General features: G+C 38.8%; 1 protein-coding gene across 1 annotated transcript in view; it reads left to right on the forward strand.

The window, feature by feature from the left end:
* Positions 1 to 16,621, forward strand: part of pappaa (pregnancy-associated plasma protein A, pappalysin 1a) — a 105,157-nt gene that overhangs the window by 53,223 nt on the left and 35,313 nt on the right. The window contains exons 11-14 of the mRNA XM_086300867.1: positions 9,855 to 9,962; positions 10,217 to 10,352; positions 10,670 to 10,883; positions 14,679 to 14,850. Coding sequence (XP_086156993.1) covers positions 9,855 to 9,962; positions 10,217 to 10,352; positions 10,670 to 10,883; positions 14,679 to 14,850 — 630 coding nt within the window. The remainder of the gene's footprint in view (positions 1 to 9,854; positions 9,963 to 10,216; positions 10,353 to 10,669; positions 10,884 to 14,678; positions 14,851 to 16,621) is intronic.

The raw sequence follows: 16,621 nt of genomic DNA on the forward strand, positions 1-16,621 counted from the left end.
CTCTGTTTCTCTTTCTCTCTGTTGTCACAAATGCCTCACAGATGCTGACTTCTGCTTCCAATGTGCAGACTTAAAATAAAATTAAAAAAACAATGATATGATGGTGCAGTAGCTGCAGGGGTTAGCATCAGGAAACGGATCCTGGGTTTGAATCCGCTGACCAGCTGGGGTCTTCTTTGTGGAGTCTTCATAATGTTGTGTCTGCCTGTATTTCTGTATGTCTTTGGGTACTCTAGTTTATACTCATAGTACAATAACATGCATTTTAGGTTAACTGGTGATTCTGAAATGGTCGTAGGTATGGATGTGAGTGTGAATGGTAGTCTGTTTGTGTTGGCCCTGTGACAGAATGGCAATCAGGCCACTGTGTACCACATCTTTTGCCTCATGACAGATGGAAGAAGCTCCAGTAACCTAGTAACTCTAAACCGGATAACTGGTGAAGAAATTGGATATACACATGGATGGATGGGCTTTTTGGAAGGAAGCTAAGACAAACTAGTGTAGAACAAGGCGGTGTGAGTAATTAAATATATTTTTTCAAAAGTTCTCTTGGTGAGGCTGTGGCTGCAGTGGCTCATCTACCAATTTGGAGGGTCAATACACCCCTGACTCCTCCACTCCACATGCTGAAGTATTCTTGGGTAAGATACCGAACCCCAACTTAACCCGGATCCATCCACTGAAGTGTGAGTGACTCTGTGAATCTTAGACAGCACTTATACATAGATAAAAGCACTATATGAATATATGTGATTGCATGGGTGAGGAAGTAGAAAATGCTTTAAGTGCTGAATTGAGTAAAATGGTGCTATATAAGTACCAGTCCTTTTACCAAAAATGTCATCCGAGTCTGAAATTTTTCCAAATATAGAAAAATGCAAAACAATTTGAAGCCTTGTCCACATCAATATGAATATTCTGATAAAAGTAGCTTTTTGTATACATCCACATGTAAACCCCTTCCAGGGGGAAGATTTGCCGAAAGTCCATTTCTGAGTTTACATGTGGAAAACAAAGATGCTGTCTAGCAATGTTAATGTGTTAAAGTTTTTTTTTGTTTTTTTTTACATCAGTCTCCGACATAGCAAAATTGGTATGGCCCAGATCTGGCCCACACAATGTGCTTACACATGGCCCACATACCGCAAAGAATGACGACCCTTTGGTGGACCAGATCTGGTTTGCCAGATGTGGCCCACACATGGGCCAGCACAAGGCCAGTTGCAGACACACTGCTGGCCCTGTGCTGGCCCAAAACAGTTTCAGCTCTGGCCCCAGATGTCACCCTACTGTGTACCTTAATCAAGCCATGTAATAACAACATGTGCCGGAATATGATAGCACAAATGAAACATGACAAAACTTTGTTCAGACAGTGAATGGACTGATTCTTACATAGCGCTTTTCTACTCTCCCAGATTACTCATAGTGCTCTATACAACATGCCATTCACACACTTTCTCTAAACTGAGTGCTTACTAACTACTTTCATACACATTCACAATCTTTACATACAGCCTGGAGGAACCCACGGATCGAACCAGTAACCTTCCAATCATTAGATGACCCGCTCTACCTCCTGAGTTACGGCCACCCGGTGGTAAATATAAGTAAACCCTCACTAGGTTTTAGATAAAGTGTACACTCACAAAACTGTCAAACCTGCATTTGAAACGTTGGCTACCATAGCAGTATAGTATCATGACATTTGGCCTTTCTAACTGAAATAGGAAAATAGGAACATAAATAGTACCATCATTGCCAGACCTGGCCTACATCTGGTTGACATACACCCCGCCATGACACCAGTCAGTCAGAGGTGCCAGATTGATGCTGGATCCGGGCCAGACCTGTTTTCTATGAGCCTGGGCCACATAAACCAAACCACAATCGGGCCAGATGTGGCATGCCATCACATAAACAGTGCCATCTACACCAGGCCTGGCCCATATCTGGTTGACATACACCCTGCCATGAAACCAGTCATTCAGAAGTGCCAGCTTATTACCGGATCCGGGCCAGGCCTGTTTTCTATGAGCCTTGGCCAGCTAAACCAAACCACAATTGGGCCAGATGTGGCATGCCATCATACAAACAGTGCCATCTACGCCAGGCCTTGCCCATATCTGAATGACATACCACTTAACATGCCAGAAGTCAGCCAGCAGTGCTGGCTTAACACCAGATCTGGGCCAGACCTGTGTGCTGTGTGTCTTCATTGTAGGCTTCTGACTGACCAATATTTCCATATGGTTAGGGTTATATTCTTTGCCATAGTCATGGCATCGTGTTTATTGTGGTCCCATGCAGATAATTTTCAAAATGAAAGCAGAAACCCATTTAAAAAAAAAACAAAACTTTTACTTGTGGACATAGCCTAAGACACTACCTTGTTTTATAGAGTTTTAAAGTCAGGTGCTGGCCTGCAAGCCACTTCCACCTGCTGTTATGCTGTGTCTGACTTCAGTATCAGACATAGCATCACACTGTCAAATCTGTTGACGCTGTTCTGTTGTAGGGGTCTTGTCGCTGCTTTCCTTGAATGCATTTTAATGTAAACACTCATAAGTGCTTATATATTCCCCATTTTTTGAGTTGGTGGTCATACCACTCAACTTGTGAATTACTGTACTACAAATGTGAAAAAAGTGTTAAAAGATAGTTTAAGATGTATGTACTAATATCAATAACTAAACCTTTAATACCTATATATGAAAGGTTTAGTTCACTTCGACCACAAATGATCTGTCCAAGATATTAATTAGAAATGTTAGCTAATACAGTAATAAATTTAACATCTGACAACTGGATTTAGCACTTATAGCATTTATAATAAGATAGCATATACATTTGAAAACTGGCAGTCACTGATCATTAAACATTTCAATGTGAAGGTCCTTGAGCTGACTATTGTTACAGTGTTGAGCTATGTAAATAAAACTGAACTAAATTGGATTGCATTTGAACCCCCTGTAGATTCACTGTTATGCTTTGTTTAATGCAGAATGGAAAGAAAGGAGACTAGAGTTTCAGGAAAGTCCTGAACGCTCTTGGGACATTCTCCAATTTTTGAAAGATATGGAAAAGAGCTTTGCAGGGCCTTCTAAAAATGTGATATAAATCTTGCAAGAACATATAACTCATAGCTGTAGGATTTTCTATGAGATTTATTGAACTGCATTCAAGGCATTTTTAATAGTTTTTTATTATTTATATATTTTTAAAAATCTGTAGGTTTCAACATCTTTAGACTGTATATACCGTGTGATGTGTTTGTTTGCGTATGAGCAGATATATATATATTTGTATGTGTATATGGTTAAGTGTTTTGTGCACAGAGGTGATCTAACGTCTCCCTGGCACCAGCGGAAAGGCTTGTTGTTGTTATATTATGCTATTAGAGCCGTTATTGTTATCATCATTACTGTACCTTTGCTAAGAGACCCTCTCTCCATTTCCTACTGTTTATAGAGCGCTTTATGACTTTAGTCGATTTTGTTTTCATTGCACACAGTATTTTTAGAGTAATGAGTCTGATAGTTGAACTCTCTCATTCTCATCACATTTATCTGCTTTGGTTTCCCCTTGGCTTAAGTCACTTAGCTCTCCTTTTATCCAAAGTGGTGATTTACAAACACCAGTTTGTGTCTGCAGTTCTGTTGTCTGCCAGTCTGACTAGCCAGCTGGTAAATATTAAGACATGTGTGTAACCATGTGTATGTGTGCGTTTGTATTTTGATGTTAAGGACTTGAACTCATCTCCAGTGTTGCTATTTATTCAAGAAAAGCAACAGTTTGTATAGTTTCAGAATGACATTTAAGCATGTGACTTTCTCAAATAACAATCTCCATTTACATGCATTAAATTTGAAATTGATGATTGAGGTTTTGAAGGAAAATAATGTCAACTAGATCTTTGTGTTTAAGGATCCAGAGGACTGCATCTTATAAACAGCTAGTAAATTATGTATGTGACACTAATACCATTTGCATTTCCACACTCAAATCCTATCCTGATTTACTACATACAATATTAGGAGCAGACTGATTAAGCAGTATCCCTTTTAATTTGGTCTTATTGTACTCAGCTGATGGATTAAAACTAAAGGTTTTCTTTTAATATCTTTCTTCTTTGGCAGACAGAATATTAAGAATTTTTTTTAAAAGGGAATGACAAGAGAAGCTAACTTTAATTTGTCAATAACATTTTCAATACTAGAGTAAGTCATGCAGAGGTGTATTGCAGATGTTAGTGAAGCAGCACCTTGCTTAGTTGGTGGAAGTTGGCTTCATGTATAAATAACTATATATTCTGAATCTGCAGATTCCCATCCCTCTGTCCTACCACCCTTCCTTTTGCCTCCCTTGGGTACTTACTCTTGAGAATACATTTATTCCTGTCCCTGTAAATAATATCAGTTTATTTGTTGGGGATCAGTTGCTGTGGGTGTGATTTAGATCATGAGCTGTTTTTCTTTCTCCCCATGCTTTTCACTTCTTATCATTCTGATACAAGTTGATGTAGGTTTAAATTCCCCAGATTTAAAAACTGAGCAGGCTCTTTTTAATATTTTGCAAGATATAGATTATCTGGCAAAGTTGAATCTTCTTCTTGAGGGTAACCAGTGGTTTTAAACCCGCTACATTGACATTCATGAAAGTGAGTCCCTCCTCAATAGTTTTCTTGAGTTTGTTTGAGATTGTGAAGTGGCTTTTCTTTAACAAAGAAAGACTTCTGCAATAGTTCACTTCATTTGTCATCTGTGGTCATCAAGGCTATTTGATGTTCCTAAGCTGACCCGTGCGTTTATTCATTATTTTAAAATATGTACAAGGTTGTAGATTTGGTCAGTCCTAAGAAATTTTATGATCTCTCTCATAGGTTCATTTCGTTTTTTCAGCCTAATGATGGCTGGTTGTAAAATATGTATTTGTCTACAAACCTATGGACCTAATTGTAATTTGAAAAAAATTAAAAAACAATGACAACATAACCTGGTATTTAATATAGCTGACTCACACATGGGGGGTGAATTGCCTTCTGTTGTTGTGATAGGTAGGGTTGTTTTCTTGAGGGTGGGGAAATACAGGAGAATCAGGAGTGTCTAGGGAGTGATATGTGTGTTTACATAAACAAGTACGTGGCTTATACATATAAAAGGTTTTGTCATCCGCTGTCACTGAAGAGTTAGTAATGGAAACAGGCCCGCAGCAAATTAGCAGACCACTGTACAATGGAAAAAGTAATTATCTGATCCCCTGCTGAATTTGTAAGTTTGCTCAGTTCCAAAGAAATGAAAACTCATATTTTTATGGTAGTTATATTTTAATGAAAACAGGATATCAACCATATATACAGAAAAAAAACACATTACTTAAAAGTTTTATATTGATTTGCATGTCATTGAGTGAAAAAAGTGTTTGATCCTCCACAACCCAGCCAAATTTCTTTCTTCCACTATGTGTCCATGTGGCATATAGATTGCAACTGATCAATCAATCAATCACAGGCACTGTTACAATAAATTACAGATACTACTGATCTCACCTCGTTATATATATGTATATATATATAAAGCACACCCAAATCAATTTCAATGAAGACAGACAACACCAAAGATCTGCCAAAGGATGTCAGGAAGACCATCAGGAAGCTCGGTAATGGCTGTTGGTGCAGCTATTTGGAAATGGAAGAAATACAAAATGACCAGCAACCACCCTTGGTCTGGAGGTCTTGTGTCATGGCGTGAGGATGATAAAGAAAAAGGTGGTGGATCAGCCCAAAACTACACAGGAGCAGCTTGTCAATGATCTGAAGGCAGTTGGAACCACCGTCACCAAGAACACAAAATCCCTACTGACAAACCTGCTGAGCAGCTAGGAACAGGATCTCCAACTGGTACTAAGTTATGTTTTGCTTGGGGATCAAATAATTGTTTCACTCAATGACATGCAAATGAGTTTATAATTTTTATGTTATTAACGGACATATATAATCCTCACAGTGGTGGCAGTTTCATGTAATGTTTATAAGGTTGGGGTGACTTGGAGGAGTGACGAAACGTTTCTCCCACTGAAAACTCTACATATGGATGAACAGAATCAACTTTTTGGGGTTTTATGTCATTTGTTTTTTCTTGATATTCGGTTGCTATTCTTTCTCTTTCCATAAAAATAAAACTACTATAAAAGTTAGGAACTGTTTTCTGTGTGAGCACATTTACAAATTCAGTGGTGAATCAAACAACTATTTCCCTCCATTGTTTGGCGGTATGTGAGGTATAAATTCACACCCTATTTTTTGCATTCAGCAAACTTTCAGCAAACCATTCAGCAAATTTTCTCGTAACTGTTTTCAAAAAACCTGAAGATCATCATGATTGCTTCCAAGTAGTCCCATACCGTCATGGCAACTTATCTTAGGTTTTGTCACCTGCATTTCTCATTTCTGCCGCTTCAGCTCTAATCAGAAAGGTCACGTCAACAGATCCAGGGGACAGATATATGGACAGATAGCTGCTCTGGACAGTTTTCCACAGTGGCAGGATCTTACAGTAGCAAAAGTCTCATGTTACTAGTGTCTTATTTCACTAGCTCAGGGCAGCAAGTGAAACTCACTGCCCTTGGGTATGTGTCCTCTCTTCTCATTAACTGTTTATCTACCACTCAATAGTCTTTTACCGTTTCTCCTATTTATTTTTCTCCATATCACTTAGACATGGCTCGCGATACTGCCAAAGCTAATGAGGTAAATTAATGCACTTTTCTGAACTCCCAGAGGTTAGAGATTTTTTATTATGTTACCAAATGCACAACAGTAATATTATATGATATATTATATGACATATAATATATGTGATTCTGCAGTCATGTAATGTATAACCCCACACAATACTAGCTGTTCATAATTCAGATCTGTTTGCTGACTTTCAGAAATCAAATGTATTTGCAGTCATTGTATACAGCCACACTTCAAAGCAGATAAGGTAAAGAAGAAAAGAAAGAAAAGAAAAGAAACGAGGAATGTTATAGTTTTTCTTTTACCTCTGTGTACCTGGACGATCCTGGCATGATAAATAGTATATATTAAGCTGAGCCTCATTATTGTACAAATCACTTTGGTTAACCAGATACATTTTATTATTATCCATAACATAATACCATGAAGAAGGCAACTGATTAGTCCCAGATTTATTTTTCAACATGACAACAACCACAAACATACAGCCAGTGTCCAAAAAAACTATGTTCTGCAACAAGAAGAGCAACAAGTACTGCAGCAGATGGTACAGTCCAATGGGCAGAAATCTGTGCCATCAGAAACTGAATTTGAATAAGTTAAATTTGAAATGCTCGGATTGAATTACATGTAATACATTTATTACCAACCTGAGAGTTTATCCGCTGGTCATTCGACATGACGAATGACTTCTGAAGTCTTAATTCAGCTCAAGACGCGTAGATTACTGTCAGTAACACTTTCGGTCCGGAATTTTGGAACTGAAATTGAATTGTAGAACTGAAACTGAATGGTGAGAAGTGAATCTGAACTTATTCGAGAGCTAAACCTTTAAAGGATAAAATACGGTTTCAAAGCAAATAAATTCATTTTCAAAATATAAAATTCAATTTTAATTTAGTGATGATCATTTTCAAACCAATAAATTGAATTTCAAATTAGGCTAAGTCATATTCAGTTTTTAAAGGCATTTATTCAAGTTCCAATTCAGATTCAACCGAGCAATTCAAATTTAACTTATTCAAATTCAGTTTCTGATGGCACTGATTTCTGCCCATAATTTTCTTTTTACTTTTATAAAGGTAACAGATACATAATTTAAACTGAAAAGTAAAACAGAGTAACTGTCTTTTTCTGCACTTTTTTTTGAGTGAGTAATTTCTGCAACACAAGTCACAAATGAAAGTGCTACATAAAATTTCAAATACTCTCTGAGGGCTTCTAGCGGACGTGCGCGGCATGACAGAGTGGGCATGCTGAGAACATAAAACAGAGACAAGTATAAAAAGAATCAAAGACAGAAAAAGTGGAGGGGGGGTGTGGAGCATGTGTCACAACAGGATGCTGGGTTTGTTGACAAAAACAAACAGTCCTGCACACAATGCACGTCAGTTGCACGTCATTCCAAACAGTACACAAACAGTGGAAAAGTAGGGGTCACAGCACAGTGAACAAGCTTTTCAGGAATCATCCCTGATAACAGTAGCTGATAGGAATTGACACTGTAAGGGTCTAGATGCTTGCACACTCTATATACAGTACTGAGAAAAATACTGAGTCACCCATCAATGTAAAGGAAATATATTAGGAGGTAGACTTTCTTGTAATTGTTTTAAAGTGGTCTTGAGCAATAGTTCTCCAGGCTTTCTGAAAGTCTTTCGAACCTTTTCTTTAGACATTGGCTACTGACCAATTTCAGGGGAATGTTTCTTTGTTGAACAAGCATTGACCAGTGAATGATTCAAGCATTTAAAAAAGATATCCAGCTCAAGGGATGAATCAGTGTTGTGTCTACACAGATAGCTTATCAAAGAATCCGTTTTCAGATTGTGTCTTTAAACACTAGCAGCTTGTTGCAAGAGAACTTACAAGTGATTCCCTATCAAATGAAAACTAATCTCAGCACGTTGTGCAGTGTGTCCCTACAAGATCTGAGGAAACTGGACAAGTGTAGGACAAACGTGGTAACAGGCCTAGAAAATACAATCTACTGCATCTGAACAGTGTCTGATGTTCATAAGAAATAGGAAAAAAATCCAGCAAAGACCTAACTGGACTGGGTCTAATGGAATAATCAATCAGAATTTTTGTTCAAATCATCACTAACATGTACAGTGAGGTGAGGTGAGAAGGAAAACAGTGGATATGTACAGTCATCTGTAAATACTCATGGATAAGGCCCTGGAGATACTTCTCCACTTGGGGCACCAACAAATTCCAAATTTGGAATAGATACTCTACACTTTTCTGTCTGAGGTAGATGGCGTCACCTTTGGAAATGCTATTTCTGCTCTTAACTGCTCTACACTTGACTACATTCTGCCCCTTTGCAAGCTGAAGGTCATTATTCAAATAAGCCAACAGAATCACATTTTCTCCAGAAAGCAGAGAAAAGATGCCAAAGTCCACCAAACCCTCCACTTATGGCTTAGTCACAGTAGAGTAAGAATACAACAGCTACCTTCTTGCGAGCAGGAAAAATCACCAGTTGTGATTATACTGAACTTTTTTCACATTCAGCGACAAAATGATTTCCCAGAGGTTGACAATGAAACAGCTTTAACCTCTGGGAGATCACATTGCAACGTGATTGCACAGGTCGCCTGGTGGGAGGCAACCTGCCTCTAAACAATCACAGTCAAACTCAAAGTGACAGCAGTCTGTCTCAGACAGGTTTGTAAATAAGTGCCTTCTCATTTATAAATGCAGACAGATTGCCAACACACTGCAAACAGCCTGACTCATTCTGTGCAACTAGTTCACGATGCATCTCCTTGGGAACTGGACTTAACTGGTTGCCAGATGGTTGTATTCTGATTATATTCCTAAATAAAAGCAAGCTTTTTTAGTGTCTTTCAACTGCAAACTGATAGCAGACTGACTCTGTCTTTCATTGCCATATTGAGACACCAAAGTTTCTTTAAACATGGCAACTGACTGCAAGTGGTTGGAGACCAGCTCCTTATATGTGTGTGCTTTTTAAAAACTTTCTTGACAGTTTTTCTTCTGTGAGAAATTTGGTCTCATTTGTTTAAAAAAAGAAGAACATTTTAACAAAAGGATTTGTACAAAATTGTTCATTCTCCTTTCTTTGTCACTTGTATTTCTCCAGACATGTCAATCCAAGGTGTTTGATCTATCTGATGGAGTGTCGCAGTACGCATGGTTCCCCTGTCGAGTGGCTGATTCAGCCTGGGGATATTATACATACTGGCTCAAGGTAACACCAATATCCATGAAATATAGTTCAGATGACACCTGAAAATTGCGCTTTTGGGTTGAGTGTTCTTTGTAATAATGTCAAACTGCTGTACTGATACTGACAAAGCTTTAGAGAGTAATCAGCATTAGACGCCTGGATTGGGAAAGTATCTGTGTATTAGATACTAAACAAATTAGGATAAATCTAATTGTACACACAAACACAAACATGTGACTAATTTTACTTAACTTTGTGCTTTTCCCTTTATTCAGGCCCACTTTTCTCATCCCATGGTGGCAGCAGCAGTAATTATACACTTGGCTGCTGATGGGACTGGCTTCATTGATCAGACACAATGTAATATTACTGTTCAACTGGTGGACACCAAAGAGGGGATCCATAGCCTAGGTGAGAATTATCTTAATGTGTTTTCAAACTACTACTTACCTCTGTATCAGTCTAAGTGAAATGATGAAAGCATACGTCATTTAGAACGCCGCCCCCTTAAGCATGTGTTGCTTTCATCCCTTTGTTTTGTAACTTGATTGGCTATGTCTCAGTTAGAACACGGTATCAGCTTTTCATCACCAGCTCCTTTGTAGGCCTCCTCTTCTTTTTGATCTTTGAGGTTGGTTAACATCTGCTTCTGTCCCCTACCTTCCCTATCTCGACGTCAATGCACAATGTTTTGTCTTCTGCTCTCGGCCCCAATATCCTCTCCACAGGTGAGTGGCGTCTAAGCTGTCGCACAAACCCTTTGGTCATCCCAGTGAGTCATGACCTGTCAGTGGCCTTTTACCACACCAAGGCTATCCTGGTGATGTTTTCCTCTCACCTCGTGGCCATCTCCGGCGTAGCCCTGCGTTCCTTCCAGTCTTTTGACCCCATCACAATAAGTGGCTGCCAAAGCAATGAGATCTACAACCCCACAGGACAGAGGTGAGGCTAAAAATATACAAACGTAACAGCGCTGTAAGAGATGCTAACATATTTAACACAGACGTCAGTCGAAAGCATGCGAAATCACATCATGAACATGTTATATCACACACACGCACGCGCGCGCACACACACACACATGCATGCATGTATAATTTACACTATAGTCAAGTGTTTGTATGTGTTTTGGAGGAATGCGGGTGCATTTATACTAGTTTTTAATTTATTAAACAAAAGAATAAGTCTTGTTTCTGAGTCACAGAGCTTGTTATGATATGTATTTGCTGTCAAGTCACATATTTATGCATACAGACAAACTGTTATTGCCCCCAAACAGCTCTCTTGGAATTTCTTTAAACGTTCTTCAGGAAGAGTGCTCCAGGCTTTTTGAAGGACATTGAAAGCTTTACTTTGGATGTTGGCTGCCTTTTGTTGTGTTCAAGAAGATTCTGTACTGTACTTTGTGTTTTTCTATCCAGGTATGCTTTTACTGGATTGGGAGTGTGTTTGAGATCATTGTCATGGTGAAAAATGAAGATGTTGTGTTTAAGGTGGTATTGCAAATGGTACTGCATGGAGAATCAAACTCTGACCATACTTTATGTATTTGTAATTCTAAAACACACAACCCCACTGGCTGAAGTACAGCCACAAACCATGACTGAGCCTCCACCGTGCTTTACAGATGGCTGTAGCCACTCACTCATCATCTGTTGTCATAAATGAGTGAAAAAGGCAGCTAATGTCCAGAGAAAAACTTTGAAAGGACCCCCAGAAATCCTGGAGAACAACTACTTAAATTTATTTTAAAAAAAAAATCTTGATCCTTTACTCAGTACTGCATCAAACAAGCCTTCCAGACTCCAAAGTATTTTCTTCTCTTCATATATTTTGTATAGATATGTTTACATATATATTCAGCACATGCTGTATATATATGTAAACATAAAAGACAAGGAGAACTAAAACCTGTATGTGAACATTTGAATCTGAAATGCATTAACTATGCAAGTTAATGAGAGTTCACAAGTGTAATATCCTTGGCAGTTCATTGGACCTCGTAACTTATAAATTTATAACCAGCTGCCAGCCAGGGTTCAACACTAACTTTTCGTTACAGTTCAATTTGCTGTTGTGTTAAGTTCCAGCTATTTTTTTCTTTTTTCTTTTTTTTTTACAAAATCCAAAAATGTTTTTTCATCTGTAAATTTCTTGCATTGTTCAATAGGGCACTGAGGCTGCAAGCTGCGGTTTCTTCAACTCTAACTTTAAACTGGCCATCAATCAGGCATCAAATTGGAGGCCAAGTACAGAGCACCATTTCTAAATTGGAAATTATACCATGAGATGCATAAAGATTCATAACAGCTGAAAAGAAAGCTTCATAATAACAATAACTATAATAAAAGCCAATAAAGATGCTTACATCATTTTCAACAGCTGCTGGCTGAAACACCAAAACAGTTATTACCTATTTGGCTATAAAATAACAATTTTGAGCCTGCACTACCTCCAAGTACCCACTCACAAACATACCTAAAGAAGACCACACACACAGTCAGAATTGATCAATTTCCACACCACCGTCATGCACGCAACAGTTCACAGGGACGATGATTCCACAAACCTTTCAACAAGAAATGCACTAATACGCACCACAATACCCAAAGAATGGATGGTCTGAAGTTCTGTGTGGAGAGATAGAGCTGTTTGTGGCTTTTGTTGTGTGCCAGTTAGACATCCAAGTGCACCTAAATAGATTAAAACTGCTGTGCATCTGCATCAGCCAGGAAATTGTTTGTTGCCGCACACAGAGGCATAGTTGCTTTCTCCAAGACTTTTTGCCGACTTTTCTTTCTTTCATATTCTCTCAACCTGATCTAATTTCCAGAAGCTCTTGAAAACACTGCTTATATGATGGCAAGCCAAAGAGACAATACCCACTTATCTTCAGAAGCTCTGAACATGCTACAAGCTGAATATGATAATATAGTGCAGCTCAGTGCCGTTTAGACATGAAGAATCCAGGCTTTGTGTTTTTGTGTCTTAAGTCTGTTTTTCTTTAATCAATACCAATTCATCATCTACATTATACTGTTTATATCCCACTTTGAAAGCTGCTTGTCTCTCTTCTACATTTTCTTTTACATCCCGATTCCCTTTCCCTGATTTGTTACATCTCTGCTCCTCCACTACTTCTGGTATCCTTTTCTGTCTTCTCATCCTTTACTTGCACATGACCCTCCTTTCCCTCTAACTGCCATCTTCTTCTTCTTAATTCTCCCCTTTTTTGTGCCTCCTGCGCCCACTTTCCTTCTCTCATTCTCCTGGGCTGAGCAGCATATTTCCCGTAATACTTATGCCTCCACAAAACACCACATCCCCTTTTTCCCTGAGTTGTTAACTACAGGAGCTATTAACATGACTCAGTTTTATGTCCCAAGCTTGTCTGCAAGAAAATGCACGCACACACACACACACACACACACACACACACACACACACACATATATGTATATATGTATATACATATGTGTGTATATATTGGTTTTGTTTCAGTTTGTCACACATTTCTTCTCTTAACTTTTACACTCATCACCAGAGTGAGAACTCTTGGACTTTTATTTGTCCCCGCAAACAACAAAACAGAAAAAGAAACAATATTCACAAAAGTTTTTGTATAGTTCCCTCATTTCTCTTGAATTCTCCTTTCTGTCATACAAACTATTCCCCTGTGGTGTATAATGTATTCTCATTTGCAGGAAAGGAGGCTAGTTTTCCAGGTAGTTAATTGTAATTTATGTCATAAATTCCAGAGTGACTAGCAAAAAACCACAAAGAGATTTTGTTCAAAGCCATAGAGTCCATGAAGCAGCCTCCTAGGTCTCCCAAGCTTGTCCTCAAAGAGTAGACGTAAGGGACCGCTGCTCTTGTGCTTTATAATTATTCTTCACCTGCTCAACGTAGCTTTTTGTCAACATGAGTTAACATACTGGGAGCAAAATAAGGGAAAAAATGAAGGGCATATGGAACAGTATATGTAAACAGAAGGCTTAGATTATTAACAATCTTGAGAAAGAAGGCATGCAGTGCAAAAAATATGTGGAATGAAAGCAGGTAAAATAAGACAGAAAAAAGAAAGATACAAATTCCATTGTTGCAGGACTGAGTTTAACAATGTTTCTCCAGATCTGTATTTTCTTACATACTTTCTCTCTCTTTTCGGTCCCCCACCCCCTCACAGACACGCACACACGCACACATACACAATGACAGAGAAGGAGAGTGAAATACTTTTCCTTCTTTTCTTTCTTCACTTCATAGGGGAACCCTATACTACAGAATGCAGACTGTTGTAAAAAGGTGCCTTGGGCACCCAAGCATTCCAAGAGTGTTAAACGCCTTCTCCATCAGGATCCTAACAGAACTGTGGTCAAACTGCACCATTGTAGCTTGCACAGCATCTATCCCGTTGTTCTTAATTCCCTAATATTCACACTCCGCTTTCATGTGCATTGCAGAATATGGCAGCCTTTTCTCCGTGTAGTTTATTGATTTGGTATGTTAAGCGGTCATTGATGGATGATGTGGCGGATTCGATGTATAATTTGTCTCTTTTGGAGCACTGCTTCCACGTTTCTGAGTTTGCAGTGCTATTATATTCACAAAAAATGTGTATTAGTGGTATTTTCAAATTTGTTTTATTTTTTATTTTTTTTAGCTTTGTCATCTCTGTTGTCTGTTCTTCTTCTTTAACACCCTCCCACCCCTGCCCCCACACACAATGCCTCGTAGTTGTGTACATTATTCGTGTGAGGCCATTGACTGCCAGGAACCCCGGATCCGCAATGCAGAGCAGTGCAGTAGCCCTGGCCACCACTTCTACAATGGAGACCGCTGCACCATCTCCTGCAACTCTGGATATGTCCTGCAAGTCCACCAGGACGATGACATCATCAAGAGTCAGGTGAGCATACAAACACACTGCTGCACACATGTTTAACTACGTATAGGCAGCTACATAGCTCATTTCACACAGAGAAACAAGAACGCATAAACATACAACGCAAGCATTCAAGTGCAAAAATGTCAGAGCTTTTGTGTAGTTACTGGAAAATGCATGCACACATGAAGCCGTCTATGCATATTCAAACAAGCTTTCATGTAAACTCAAATACACAAATGTCAATAAGACAAAAGTGCAAACAAACGTTCTTTCTGTTCTCTTCTCTGTTTATGGATTTACTTTGTCACCTGCAAAAAAACAAACAAAAAACAAAAAAACATGCTTGGCACAGTAACCCTCCAGGGACAATGACATCATAATCTTCCAGGTAGATGAGTGCTGCACTGAAAAGTGGAGCCCCAGTCTTCTCCTTTTTCTAGTTTACTACACATAGACATACAAAGACACATCCACACGCACACACAGACACATGGGCGCGCCACACGCACATGCATTAAACAAGCACAGACATAAAAGTGTTTAGTCTCTTGCTGAGCATGCTGCACCATCACCTCAAACAGTCACTTTGTATTTCTGGTCCACTGGGATGATGACATCATAGCATAGTGTCTGCTCGCTCTCTCTCGCTCCCTCCCTCCCTCTCTTTCCCTAGCGCCATTCCTGCTCATTCTGCACACATTGAAGTCTCTGTTAAAAGGCAGAGATTTGCTGCCACTGTCACAAAGCAGCACATATTAAATGCTTCCATGCAGATACCAACAAACAAACAGTCAAGTACAAGGAGTACAAGGAAATCTCTTTGCATGGAGATGTGGGGAGATACAGTACACACACACAGATGCTTGCACACCACACATAAACAAATGATCTGGGTAGTTTACACCACATTGTAAACCTTTTGGATTTTGACCAAGATGCAATAAAGGCCATATAAATGCTTTATCCTTCTCTATGGCTTTGTAAAGCTGTCTGCAAAACAATCTATTAATGCTCTCTTAGAGAGATGGCACATGTGTATTGTAGCCTGGAGAAAAAGAAACAGTACTCGCCTGTACTGTATGGTATGTTTGGGAGCTGTATGTGGAACATGAATTAAAACAAGAAGGAGAGAGAAGCAAGAGCGGATTAAGGGTATAAGAAGGGTTACACATAATTGCTTTTCTGATGCGTGGTCTGGACTCTGACTTTAATATTGCTAAAGATACTTCTTCTGTTGGTTGTTCCATATGTTGTGTGCAAGCTGTCCTAACTGGACTGGTTCTAGTACCACAAAGTAGTTTACTCATGTATGCACAGAAACAATGTGTGTGTATGTAAAAAAATCCATTAAAAGCTACTGACATACACATTTTATGTACAAAACCTTGGAGTTGATTTTTCTTTGCAGATTTATAATTGCATTATATTTTGATTGACAATGCACAATCTGTCTATTCACCAATGTCAGTTCGTTTAGTGATAATTTATGCTTTTAAGAAAAGGAGAGGCAAAAAGTATGCAGTAAGTAAGCTGTTATGGAAGCAGAAAGGACAGAAGAGGGAGTAGGAAGAGTTTTATGCCAAATATTTTCTTGTGTAGTACTTTGAGTGTTTGCCACAAATGATGATTGACAGTTCAAAGATATTACAAGGACTTGTTATTTATGAATAACTTTTGTATCCATTCAGCCAGATGAAAGGCATGTGCTCAGTTTTGTAGATGTGAGCACATTTTATAGTGGTATAAAGTAAAAGCAAAATTGTGGCAGATGGTTTCTAGTTTGGTAGCCTCA

Source organism: Aulonocara sp. 'chitande type north' Nkhata Bay, linkage group LG7, assembly GCF_057382095.1.
Source record: "Aulonocara sp. 'chitande type north' Nkhata Bay isolate Kocher_YH1m ecotype deep benthic linkage group LG7, A_spYH_male_GT1.1, whole genome shotgun sequence".
NCBI classification, from domain to species: Eukaryota; Metazoa; Chordata; class Actinopteri; order Cichliformes; family Cichlidae; genus Aulonocara; species Aulonocara sp. 'chitande type north' Nkhata Bay.